This window comes from Bufo gargarizans, unplaced genomic scaffold (assembly GCF_014858855.1).
Source record: "Bufo gargarizans isolate SCDJY-AF-19 unplaced genomic scaffold, ASM1485885v1 original_scaffold_2192_pilon, whole genome shotgun sequence".
NCBI classification, from domain to species: Eukaryota; Metazoa; Chordata; class Amphibia; order Anura; family Bufonidae; genus Bufo; species Bufo gargarizans.
Window position 1 is genome coordinate 1,894 of NW_025334680.1, and position 12,974 is coordinate 14,867.

Here is a 12,974-nt window from a genome sequence, read left to right on the forward strand (position 1 = left end):
ATGTGACTAGAGCATTAGATGTAATGTAGCACGAGTTATAACAGAAGTACAAGACATGATGCAGCTCCGGAGGTAACTAGAGTATGATATAACATATATTTGGATGTGGCTAGAGTATAAGCCACTACAGTATGATATAACGTACATATGGATGTAGTTCAGATTGTGATTTTAGATTTGTAGCTTTGAATGTGACTGGAGTATAAGATATAAAGTAGCTTGGTGTGTGACTAGAATACAAGACTTGTTGCTTTGTATATGATTGGAGTATAGGATATAATGTAGTCCTGGGTGTGACTGATGTACAAGACGTATTGAAGCTTTGGACGGGATAAAGTAACTAGCATATGCGATTTGTGGCTTTGGATGTGACTGGAGCAGAAGAGCTGTGTAACTGTGTGTGAAGAGAGTTCAAGACTTGTTGCTTTGTATGTGATTGGAGTATAAAGCATAATGGAGCCCTACGTAATGTTACTGAAGACAAAGTCGCCCTGGGTGTGACTAGCATACATGATTTGTAGCTTTGTGTGCGAGTAGAGTCCAAGAATTATTGTTGCTTGGTATGTGATTGGAGTGTAAGACATAAAGTAGCCCTAGGTGAGACTAGCATGCAGGGCTTGTAACTTTGGATATAATTGGAGGATAAAATCTAATGTAGCCCTGGTTGTCACTAAAGTAAAAGACTTGCTGCAGCTTTGGATGTGACTTTAGTGAAGATATAAAGTAGCCCTGGGTGTGACTTGTAGCTTTGAATGTAATTGGAGCATAAGATATAATGTAGCCCTAGAGTAAAGGACTTGCTGCAGCTTTGGATGTGATTTTGGTGTAGCTATAACGTAGCATGTAGCTTTGGATGTGTTTGGAGTATAAGACATGACACAAGAGGCTCCTGCTTAGGGTTCACATTTAGCTCACCTGACGACCCCCTTTGGACCCTCGGGATAATTTGTGGAGTTTTCCTCGTTCCAGGGCGCTGGGGACAGAAAGTGGCTGTCAGTACGGGGTGACAGAGGACAGTAGAGGGGCCCCCGGGGGCCAGCACCTACCTGAGCTCCCGCTGCACCCGCATCTGCCTCCTCAGCCAGCAGTAACGTATGAGGTATGCCAGGAGGGCCACGACGATCACCAGCCCCAGCGCAGCCCCAATGATGATGCCAAGGACTATGCCTGCGCGGACCGGGCCTGCGGGGGAGGAGCTTAGCGTTAGTGACCGGCGGCCCTTCCTCAGGACGCGCTGCGCAGGAGCGGCTGCTCACCTTTGTCATAGACCAGCAGGTGAACGTAGGACGACTTTCCCACCACGTCCGGCGGGTTCTTGACGTCGCAGGTGAAGGTCCCGTTGTCGCCATATTCCAGATTGTGCAGGACGATGGACCCGTCCTTGCTCCGGGGGTAGCCCACCCACTCGATGCGGTCCTTGAATATCCCGGTGTCATCTATCTGGGCCTGGCCCTTGGAGTAAGTGAAATATCTGCGGCACACAAAGGAGAGGATTTAAAGGGACGGTACACTCAAACAAGACCGGTGGGACGCCCCCAGAATCTGGCATTTGGAGGACGTACCGGCCCTTTAAGAGGGTCACACCCTCTCCGACGCTTACCGAATACGTATTCCTGCTGTTGTCGGGCTGGTAATGCCAGGAGACGGAGAGGTCGTCGGAGATCCATTCACTGGACCAGAAGGTGCAGGACAGGCGGACCTTGGACCCGAAGGTGCCGTGCACCTCTCTGTCCGTGTAAACTTCAATGGCCAGGATCGGGGAGAAGGCTGCGGGGGACGGGGGGCAAGCAAAAAATCATAAAAGAAATTCCTAAAAAAAAAATACTCGGACAGTCTATGGTCATACACTTGTAAAGCATTTTTTTTATATATATTTTTTTTTTTTTTGCATTGTCCACAATTTCAAAAAGTTTTCAGAATTTTTGCACATCCATCATCACTACAAATGTTCACAATTTTTTCTAAACAACCAACCAAAAAGTAATTGCATTTTTTTCCGTTAAATTCTGCACACCCAGGCATTGCGCAATCTACGTGGAAACTGTCAGCAAGTAGGCCGGCTTCTGGTATTATCCTGAGCACTAATATGGGAATATATCATGTACCCTTGGGAGGTAACTGGCATATTTGTACTGGAAGCTTTGGGTGTGTTTGGAGTATAAGATCTATGGGGGGGAACAGGTCACATTAATCGCTCTCCTGATGAATGCTTTCTGAGGCTCGGGATGTTTTGTAAAGTTTTTTTCTCTCCTTCCAGGGACCCAGTTCATTGTATTCACGACAATAATAAGCTGAATCTAGGTGGAAACCATCAGCAGGTAGGCTGGCGTCTATTGCTATCCTGAGAATGGAGGGAGGCCGGAGTGACCCCCTGCTGCCCCCGTTCACTTGATCCCGGGGTAACTCACACATACCCCAGCTAGCCTACTTGCTGATGGTTTCCACTCAGAACAACACAGCAAAGTCATGTGCAGTGCAAGCCTGGACTGGACAGGCAACTTTCCCTAAGGCTGGGTTCACACCTGAGCGTTTTACAGCGCGTTCCTACGCGCTGTAAAACGCTCAACAAGGAGAAACCAATGATTCCCTATGGGAATGGTTCACACTTGGGCGTTTTACAGCGCGTACGATCGCGCTGTAAAACGCCCGACGCTCCAAAAAGTACATGAGCGACTTTTGGGGCGTTTGTGGCCATAGGACACTGTAGTGAATCACACAAACGCGCGTCAAACGCGCGTTTACTATTACAAAAACGCGCATAAAAATGCGCGTCAAAAACGCGCGTAAAACGCGCGTTTGCGCAACGCTCAAGTGTGAACCCAGCCTAAGTGCATGGGTTCCGACCCAACCTGACCGTGCACGACTGCAGACGGCGAAAAAAACATGGCGGCCGCCTACCCCTAGTGCAGATAACAAATGCATATGGTAGGGTCACCTGCCCAGGAGGAACCAGTGATGGTCACCTTTGGTCATGTGACTTGGATGAGAGGACAAGACTTACTCAGAGTGGAGAGCACCACAAGGCCCAGCAGACAGCATGGTGTCCGGGAGGAGATCAGCGATTCCATTGGTCGTCTAGTGGTGGGTGAGTCATAGGAGATCCCTGGAAGCCCTCAGATCCCGGCTCCTGTGGAGTCTGGGAGGGAGAGCAGGAGCCTGCCTTAAGAACCCCAAAGGGTGGGACGGAAGATCCTCTCCCCGACTGCCGACCAATCCCAGGAGAGTGGGCGCAGGGCCGGAGACTGGCAGCAATGTGCCCGGGGGAGGGGGCACCGGGCGACCCGGGCTGTCATGGGGTCTGCCTCCTGGAGTGTGGGAAGAAGAGTGTATCTAAGCCTGGCAGTGTACTGTCTGCTGAGCTGTGTATCTAATCCTATCCTGTGTGATACTGTCTGCTGAGCTGTGTATCTAATCCTATCCTGTGTGATACTGTCTGCTGAGCTGTGTATCTAATCCTATCCTGTGTTATACTGTCTGCTGAGCTGTGTATCTAATCCTATCCTGTGTGATACTGTCTGCTGAGCTGTGTATCTAATCCTATCCTGTGTGATACTGTCTGCTGAGCTGTGTATCTAATCCTCTCCTGTGTGATACTGGCTGCTGAGCTGTGTATCTAATCCTATCCTGTGTGATACTGGCTGCTGAGCTGTGTATCTAATCCTGTCCTGTGTGATACTGTCTGCTGAGCTGTGTATCTAATCCTGTCCTGTGTGATACAGTCTGCTGAGCTGTTATCTAATCCTATCCTGTGTGATACTGACTGCTGAGCTGTGTATCTAATCCTGTCCTGTGTGATACTGTCTGCTGAGCTGTGTATCTAATCCTATCCTGTGTGATACTGACTGCTGAGCTGTGTATCTAATCCTAGTCCTGTGTGATACTGTCTGCTGAGCTGTGTATCTAATCCTATCCTGTGTGATACTGCTGCTGAGCTGTGTATCTAATCCTATCCTGTGTGATACTGTCTGCTGAGCTGTGTATCTAATCCTATCCTGTGTGATACTGTCTGCTGAGCTGTGTATCTAATCCTATCCTGTGTGATACTGTCTGCTGAGCTGTGTATCTAATCCTATCCTGTGTGATACTGTCTGCTGAGCTGTGTATCTAATCCTATCCTGTGTGATACTGTCTGCTGAGCTGTGTATCTAATCCTATCCTGTGTGATACTGTCTGCTGAGCTGTGTATCTAATCCTGTCCTGTGTGATACTGTCTGCTGAGCTGTGTATCTAATCCTTCCTGTGTGATACTGTCTGCTGAGCTGTGTATCTAATCCTATCCTGTGTGATACTGTCTGCTGAGCTGTGTATCTAATCCTATCCTGTGTGATACTGACTGCTGAGCTGTGTATCTAATCCTATCCTGTGTGATACTGACTGCTGAGCTGTGTATCTAATCCTAGTCCTGTGTGATACTGTCTGCTGAGCTGTGTATCTAATCCTATCCTGTGTGATACTGTACTGCTGAGCTGTGTATCTAATCCTATCCTGTGTGATACTGACTGCTGAGCTGTGTATCTAATCCTATCCTGTGTGATACTGTCTGCTGAGCTGTGTATCTAATCCTATCCTGTGTGATACTGACTGCTGAGCTGTGTATCTAATCCTATCCTGTGTGATACTGCCTGCTGAGCTGTGTATCTAATCCTATCCTGTGTGATACTGTCTGCTGAGCTGTGTATCTAATCCTATCCTGTGTGATACTGACTGCTGAGCTGTGTATCTAATCCTATCCTGTGTGATACTGTCTGCTGAGCTGTGTATCTAATCCTATCCTGTGTGATACTGTCCTGCTGAGCTGTGTATCTAATCCTATCCTGTGTGATACTGTCTGCTGAGCTGTGTATCTAATCCTATCCTGTGTGATACTGTCTGCTGAGCTGTGTATCTAATCCTATCCTGTGTGATACTGTCTGCTGAGCTGTGTATCTAATCCTATCCTGTGTGATACTGACTGCTGAGCTGTGTATCTAATCCTATCCTGTGTGATACTGTCTGCTGAGCTGTGTATCTAATCCTATCCTGTGTGATACTGTCTGCTGAGCTGTGTATCTAATCCTATCCTGTGTGATACTGCCTGCTGAGCTGTGTATCTAATCCTATCCTGTGTGATACTGTCTGCTGAGCTGTGTATCTAATCCTATCCTGTGTGATACTGTCTGCTGAGCGGTGTATCTAATCCTATCCTGTGTGATACTGTCTGCTGAGCTGTGTATCTAATCCTATCCTGTGTGATACTGTCTGCTGAGCTGTGTATCTAATCCTATCCTGTGTGATACTGGCTGCTGAGCTGTGTATCTAATCCTATCCTGTGTGATACTGTCTGCTGAGCTGTGTATCTAATCCTATCCTGTGTGATACTGTCTGCTGAGCTGTGTATCTAATCCTATCCTGTGTGATACTGACTGCTGAGCTGTGTATCTAATCCTATCCTGTGTGATACTGTCTGCTGAGCTGTGTATCTAATCCTATCCTGTGTGATACTGTCTGCTGAGCTGTGTATCTAATCCTATCCTGTGTGATACTGACTGCTGAGCTGTGTATCTAATCCTCTCCTGTGGTGATACTGTCTGCTGAGCTGTGTATCTAATCCTATCCTGTGTGATACTGATCTGCTGAGCTGTGTATCTAATCCTATCCTGTGTGATACTGACTGCTGAGCTGTGTATCTAATCCTATCCTGTGTGATACAGTCTGCTGAGCTGTGTATCTAATCCTATCCTGTGTGATACTGTCTGCTGAGCTGTGTATCTAATCCTATCCTGTGTGATACTGACTGCTGAGCTGTGTATCTAATCCTATCCTGTGTGATACTGTCTGCTGAGCTGTGTATCTAATCCTAGTCCTGTGTGATATCCTGTGTGATACTGCCTGCTGAGCTGTGTATCTAATCCTATCCTGTGTGATACTGTCTGCTGAGCTGTGTATCTAATCCTATCCTGTGTGATACTGTCTGCTGAGCTGTGTATCTAATCCTATCCTGTGTGATACTGTCTGCTGAGCTGTGTATCTAATCCTATCCTGTGTGATACTGTCCTGCTGAGCTGTGTATCTAATCCTATCCTGTGTGATACTGACTGCTGAGCTGTGTATCTAATCCTATCCTGTGTGATACTGTCTGCTGAGCTGTGTATCTATCCTATCCTGTGTGATACTGTCTGCTGAGCTGTGTATCTAATCCTATCCTGTGTGATACTGACTGCTGAGCTGTGTATCTAATCCTATCCTGTGTGATACTGTATGCTGAGCTGTGTATCTAATCCTATCCTGTGTGATACTGCCTGCTGAGCTGTGTATCTAATCCTATCCTGTGTGATACTGTCTGCTGAGCTGTGTATCTAATCCTATCCTGTGTGATACTGTCTGATGAGCTGTGTATCTAATCCTATCCTGTGTGATACAGTCTGCTGAGCGGTGTATCTAATCCTATCCTGTGTGATACTGTCTGCTGAGCGGTGTATCTAATCCTATCCTGTGTGATACTGTCTGCTGAGCTGTGTATCTAATCCTGTCCTGTGTGATACAGTCTGCTGAGCTGTGTATCTCATCCTATCCTGTGTGATACTGCCTGCTGAGCTGTGTATCTAATCCTATCCTGTGATGCTGTCTGATGAGCGGTGTATCTAATCCTATCCTGTGTGATACAGTCTGATGAGCCGTGTATCTCATCCTATAGGGGTGTAATAACAGGTGATATAATGCAGTTATATTAGTGCAGTTGGTTTCCACTGTTGTCATGGTTACAAACGCTTCCCTTACAGTCACATGACTCACAGCTCCAACACAGCAGCCCAGTGGTCTGTAGCCACGCCTCTCTGAGGTCCCAACCAATCAAAGCGCAGTAGGCGAGGCTCATGCGCAGCGCAGCGGTTCATGGGTTCGTGACGTCACTGGCAGATCTAAAGATGGCGGCGCTGTTATTGAGGTGACTTTAGTGGAGGCTTTGTGGGGCTCCGGTCGGGAATATTGGGGGGGGGGTGAGCCCTCGGTGTGGGCTGGGGTCGTCATTGTGCAGAGCACGGAGGTGAGGTGACAGAACAGGGGGGCGGAGCTGCCGAGGGGTCACCTGTGGAGGAGAGGCAGGGGTTAAAGGTCCTGGAGGAAGTGTCACAGCCATGTCTGGGGTGTGAATTCCCTGTCATGTGGGGGGAGGGGTGCCAGCCATTTAAAGGGGCTCTCCACCTGCCATGGTGAAGGCCAGTAACCCGCTCTAATGTGTGATGGGGTCTGGCTGGGAGACATGGAGTGAGGGTGGAGATGCCCTTTAAGGCCCCTGTAAGTACATGTCTGTAGGTGCTCCTGACTGCTCCTCTTCTCCTCAGACACGCGGCGCGGCGATGCCTCCAGCCCCAGCTCCGGCCGGCCTTCTGCCTCAGAAAGTAAGTACCGCCGAGCGTCATCTGGAGACGGTGCGGTTCCCATTTTGAATTCTTAATCTTCATTGACATTGTTTCTCCACAGCGCTGTTCCCATGGGGACCACGGCCAAGCAGGAGATGGACCGCTTCTGGGACAAGAACACCCGCCTGGACCGCCCGCTGTCACCTCACATGACTATTTACAAGTAGGTTACCGGGCGCTGCGGGGGACATCACCCAGCTTTCCCAGAGCCCTGCACAGCACGTCTGCCTGGGGGTGCCTCCTGTACACCATATGGCGGTGTAACATTCAGGACTGTAGGAAAGCTGGGTGTGACCCTCTACAGGCAGCCATATTGGGGCATTACCCAGATCCCTGCACAGCACATCTGCCTGGTGGGGCCTCCTGTACACCATATGGCGGTGTAACATTCAGGACTGTAGGAAAGCTGGGAGACCCTCTACAGGCAGCCATATTGGGGCATCACCCAGAGGCCTGCACAGCACGTCTGCCTGGGGTGCCTCCTGTACACCATATGGCGGTGTAACATTCAGGACTGTAGGAAAGCTGGGAGACCCTCTACAGGCAGCCATATTGGGGCATCACCCAGAGGCCTGCACAGCACGTCTGCCTGGGGGTGCCTCCTGTACACCATATGGCGGTGTAACATTCAGGACTGTAGGAAAGCTGGGTGTGACCCTCTACAGGCAGCCATATTGGGGCATTACCCAGAGGACTGCACAGCACGTCTGCCTGGGGTGCCTCCTGTACACCATATGGCGGTGTAACATTCAGGACTGTAGGAAAGCTGGGTGATCCTCTACAGGCAGCCATATTGGGGCATCACCCAGCTTTCCCAGATCCCTGCACAGCACATCTGCCTGGTGGGGCCTCCTGTACACCATATGGCGGTGTAACATGCAGGACTGTAGGAAAGCTGGGTGTGACCCTCTACAGGCAGCCATATTGGGGCATTACCCAGAGGACTGCACAGCACGTCTGCCTGGGGTGCCTCCTGTACACCATATGGCGGTGTAACATTCAGGACTGTAGGAAAGCTGGGTGATCCTCTACAGGCAGCCATATTGGGGCATCACCCAGCTTTCCCAGATCCCTGCACAGCACATCTGCCTGGTGGTGCCTCCTGTACACCATATGGCGGTGTAACATTCAGGACTGTAGGAAAGCTGGGAGACCCTCTACAAGCAGCCATATTGGGGCATTACCCAGAGGACTGCACAGCACGTCTGCCTGGGGTGCCTCCTGTACACCATATGGCGGTGTAACATTCAGGACTGTAGGAAAGCTGGGTGATCCTCTACAGGCAGCCATATTGGGGCATCACCCAGCTTTCCCAGAGCCCTGCACAGCACATCTGCCTGGTGGGGCCTCCTGTACACCATATGGCGGTGTAACATTCAGGACTGTAGGAAAGCTGGGTGTGACCCTCTACAGGCAGCCATATTGGGACATCACCCAGCTTTCCCAGAGCCCTGCACAGCACGTCTGCCTGGTGGGGCTTCCTGTACACCATATGGCGGTGTAACATTCAGGACTGTAGGAAAGCTGGGTGAGCCTCTACAGGCAGCCATATTGGGACATCACCCAGAGGACTGCACAGCACGTCTGCCTGGTGGTGCCTCCTGTACACCATATGGCGGTGTAACATTCAGGACTGTAGGAAAGCTGGGTGAGCCTCTACAAGCAGCCATATTGGGGCATTACCCAGAGGACTGCACAGCACGTCTGCCTGGTGGTGCCTCCTGTACACCATATGGCGGTGTAACATTCAGGACTGTAGGAAAGCTGGGTGAGCCTCTACAGGCAGCCATATTGGGACATCACCCAGCTTTCTCAGAGCCCTGCACAGCACGTCTGCCTGGTGGGGCTTCCTGTACACCATATGGCGGTGTAACATTCAGGACTGTAGGAAAGCTGGGTGAGCCTCTACAGGCAGCCATATTGGGACATCACCCAGCTTTCCCAGATCCCTGCACAGCACGTCTGCCTGGTGGTGCCTCCTGTACACCATATGGCGGTGTAACATTCAGGACTGTAGGAAAGCTGGGAGACCCTCTACAGGCAGCCATATTGGGACATCACCCAGCTTTCCCAGAGCCCTGCACAGCACGTCTGCCTGGTGGCGCCTCCTATACACCATATGGCGGTGTAACATTCAGGACTGTAGGAAAGCTGGGTGAGCCTCTACAGGCAGCCATATTGGGACATCACCCAGCTTTCCCAGAGCCCTGCACAGCACGTCTGCCTGGTGGTGCCTCCTGTTCACCATATGGCGGTGTAACATTCAGGACTGTAGGAAAGCTGGGAGACCTTCTACAGGCAGCCATATTGGGACATCACCCAGAGGACTGCACAGCACGTCTGCCTGGTGGTGCCTCCTGTACACCATATGGCGGTGTAACATTCAGGACTGTAGGAAAGCTGGGAGACCCTCTACAGGCAGCCATATTGGGGCATCACCCAGAGGCCTGCACAGCACGTCTGCCTGGGGTGCCTCCTGTACACCATATGGCGGTGTAACATTCAGGACTGTAGGAAAGCTGGGTGATCCTCTACAGGCAGCCATATTGGGGCATCACCCAGCTTTCCCAGAGCCCTGCACAGCACATCTGCCTGGTGGGGCCTCCTGTACACCATATGGCGGTGTAACATTCAGGACTGTAGGAAAGCTGGGAGACCCTCTACAGGCAGCCATATTGGGACATCACCCAGCTTTCCCAGAGCCCTGCACAGCACGTCTGCCTGGTGGCGCCTCCTATACACCATATGGCGGTGTAACATTCAGGACTGTAGGAAAGCTGGGTGAGCCTCTACAGGCAGCCATATTGGGACATCACCCAGCTTTCCCAGAGCCCTGCACAGCACGTCTGCCTGGTGGTGCCTCCTGTTCACCATATGGCGGTGTAACATTCAGGACTGTAGGAAAGCTGGGAGACCTTCTACAGGCAGCCATATTGGGACATCACCCAGAGGACTGCACAGCACGTCTGCCTGGTGGTGCCTCCTGTTCACCATATGGCGGTGTAACATGCAGGACTGTAGGAAAGCTGGGAGACCTTCTACAGGCAGCCATATTGGGGCATCACCCAGCTTTCCCAGAGCCCTGCACAGCACATCTTCCTGGGGGTGCCTCCTGTACACCATATGGCGGTGTAACCAGGCAGATGGGCCATTCAGGACTGTCAGGAAAGCTGGGTGTGACCTTCATGGGTAGAGGTGACGTGAAACGCGTGGTGTTCACAGCTGTGTTCTGCGCTCACTGTCCGCGGCGTCTGATCCCATCCACGGCTCGAGGAGAGCTGCCCCCCAAACCTGCTTGAGAAATGGGGGTTCTGCGTCTCTGTTCCCTTCCAGTCTTCTTATCGATGGTCCATTCCTGAGCAGGCGCTGGGTGGGCATCACGGTGCCCTGTGCCAGGGGAAAGTTGTCTCTTCAGCAAGTGCCTGGCCGGCGGCCGCATTGTTCTCCGCCCGCTCACATACCAGCCCATGAAAGACCCTGCTATCTGAAGACAAGGGGCGCGGACGCCGCTGCTCCCCCTCACTGCATTCCTGACACTGCCCCCCAGAGAATGTGCTAGCGCTGCCCCGGGCGTTCGCAGCCCTTTATAGATACAGATCTGGCAAATGTTGCATCCATAGCGCCCCCCCCCCCCCCCCCCCCCCATGACTTCAGCAGCCCAAAATAAAGCGGCGATTAGTCCAACCCCCCTCCATGCTCCCGAATAGTTCATCCAAGCCCCCATGATGCATTGCATATAGTCTCCTATAGGGGTACAGAGGCGCTGCACAGACACTGAGGTCCCTCGCTGCAGCTCTGGCTGTGTGTAGTGTATCTACCAGTCCCATAATGCAGCAGGAAAATGTGAATGCAGCTCCATATGCGACTGGATCACAGGACGTCGGCAAATGCTGCTCTAGAGGTGACTGGAGTGAACACACACTGTAGGGGGCAGCACTGAGATGTGGTTCTGATGTCCTAGAGCTAACAGGAACATCTTGGCTGCAGCTTTGGATGTGACTGGAGTAGAGGATGTGCAGATTAAGGAGAATATTGTAGCTTTTTGGCTGATTTTTCGGTGGTTGGATAATATGTTAATGTGACCTCTTTACTGGCTCCGGGCGGGTTGTGTCCTCGCTGCTGTCACGTCTCATATGGCGGCACCACACGCGGTATGACGGGTGCGCGGTGTGATGCTGATGGTAAGTGATCGCGACGCATCGCCCGGGGCTCACCTCCCATTGTGTTTGCTTCTCACAGATGGTCTTTGCCTATGTTCATGTCCATCACACACAGAGGCACCGGCGTCGCCATGAGTGCGGGTGAGTACTACGCGCTTTCTGTATGATAGCGCACACAGACCAGGGGGGCGCCACAGATACCCTCATCCTGTGCCTCTCCTCAGGGGTCTCATTGTTCGGCCTGGCCGCCCTGGTTCTGCCCGGAGACTACGCCTCGTACCTGGAGCTCATCAAGTCCCTCAGCCTGGGCCCGGCGCTCATCTACTCCGCCAAGTTCGCCATTGCGTTTCCATTCATGTACCACACGTGGAACGGCATCCGACACCTGGTGAGTACCAGCAGCCGCACCAGCAGGGGGCACCAGCGGGACAGTCAGATCCTGGCTCCATGTGGTGACCGTCTCCTCTTTTTCGCAGGCCTGGGACCTTGGCAAAGGCTTTAAGATACCCGAAGTGTACCAGACGGGTTACATCGTGCTGGGTCTCACCCTCCTGTCAGCCGCTGGCATTGCCACCCTGTGATGCCGACATGCTTAACTCTCTCATACTGAACGCACATAATCCTGTCATCTCGCACCTTTATAATACCAGTCCCCTCCACCATCCCGCTCCCCTCTGTGCCTTATAATGTCTATAGGTCACGGTGATCAGGATCCGTTATCCCGGGCATCGCCCTTCCCTGAGGCTATTAAAGGGAAATCGTCTGATCAAGTATCTGCATCTCGTGCTGCCCTGAAGTCTCCTCCATGGTGGATCCCTGGCAGAGCTGGAGGGTACCAGTCCGTGCCCGTCCTCTGGACGGATAATGGAGCCTATTGTCCCAGGTTATTGTGGGAAGGGAATTAAAATTCCACAATTCGTGTGGGAAATATGGAAAGGGCAAATGTAACTGGAGGCGCAGATACAGACGATGGGGGTCCCAGTATTGGGGGGCGATGTGTTTAAAGGGGATGTTCTCCTTTGGCCACTTGCATCCACCTGGTGACATGTACAGCGCGGGGTGTCCGATGGCGTACCTTACGCTTCACAGGTGGTCGCTATGGAACATCCCCTTTAAGCCCCCCCGCCAGTCCGTCTCTACCTATCGAGAAGGGAATAATAATAATACATCTCCCCTCATCCTGGTAACTGTAACACATGCCGTCCTCCTCACCCTCTGTTTTGTGTGGCGCCATATCGCCCCCCGTTTCGTACTCGTGAAGGAAATCCAAAGGGTTTACCTGAACAGTCCCATTATTGTACCGATGACTCAATAAAGTATATTGTTAAAAAAAAAAAAGTGCCCCCTCCTCCTCTGTGGACAACCACGGCGTATTTCGGGCCAGGGTCAGACACTTGGTGCATTGTCCTGGGGAATG

At 51.5% G+C, this 12,974-nt stretch overlaps 2 protein-coding genes across 2 annotated transcripts; one reads left to right on the forward strand and one right to left on the reverse strand.

Moving 5' to 3' along the window:
• Positions 1-1,042: 1,042 nt before the first annotated feature.
• On the reverse strand, positions 1,043-3,157 carry MPZ (myelin protein zero). The gene is made up of 4 exons (XM_044274980.1): positions 3,002-3,157; positions 1,599-1,767; positions 1,257-1,468; positions 1,043-1,182 (listed from the first exon to the last, which is right to left on the reverse strand). The coding sequence occupies exons 1-4, from the start codon at positions 3,066-3,068 to the stop codon at positions 1,043-1,045; spliced, it is 588 nt and encodes a 195-aa protein (XP_044130915.1). The 5' UTR covers positions 3,069-3,157.
• Positions 3,158-6,826: 3,669 nt separating this feature from the next.
• Positions 6,827-12,895, forward strand: SDHC (succinate dehydrogenase complex subunit C). The gene is made up of 6 exons (XM_044274981.1): positions 6,827-6,922; positions 7,320-7,376; positions 7,459-7,560; positions 11,637-11,698; positions 11,782-11,945; positions 12,034-12,895. The coding sequence occupies exons 1-6, from the start codon at positions 6,852-6,854 to the stop codon at positions 12,136-12,138; spliced, it is 561 nt and encodes a 186-aa protein (XP_044130916.1). The 5' UTR covers positions 6,827-6,851; the 3' UTR covers positions 12,139-12,895.
• Positions 12,896-12,974: the final 79 nt, after the last annotated feature.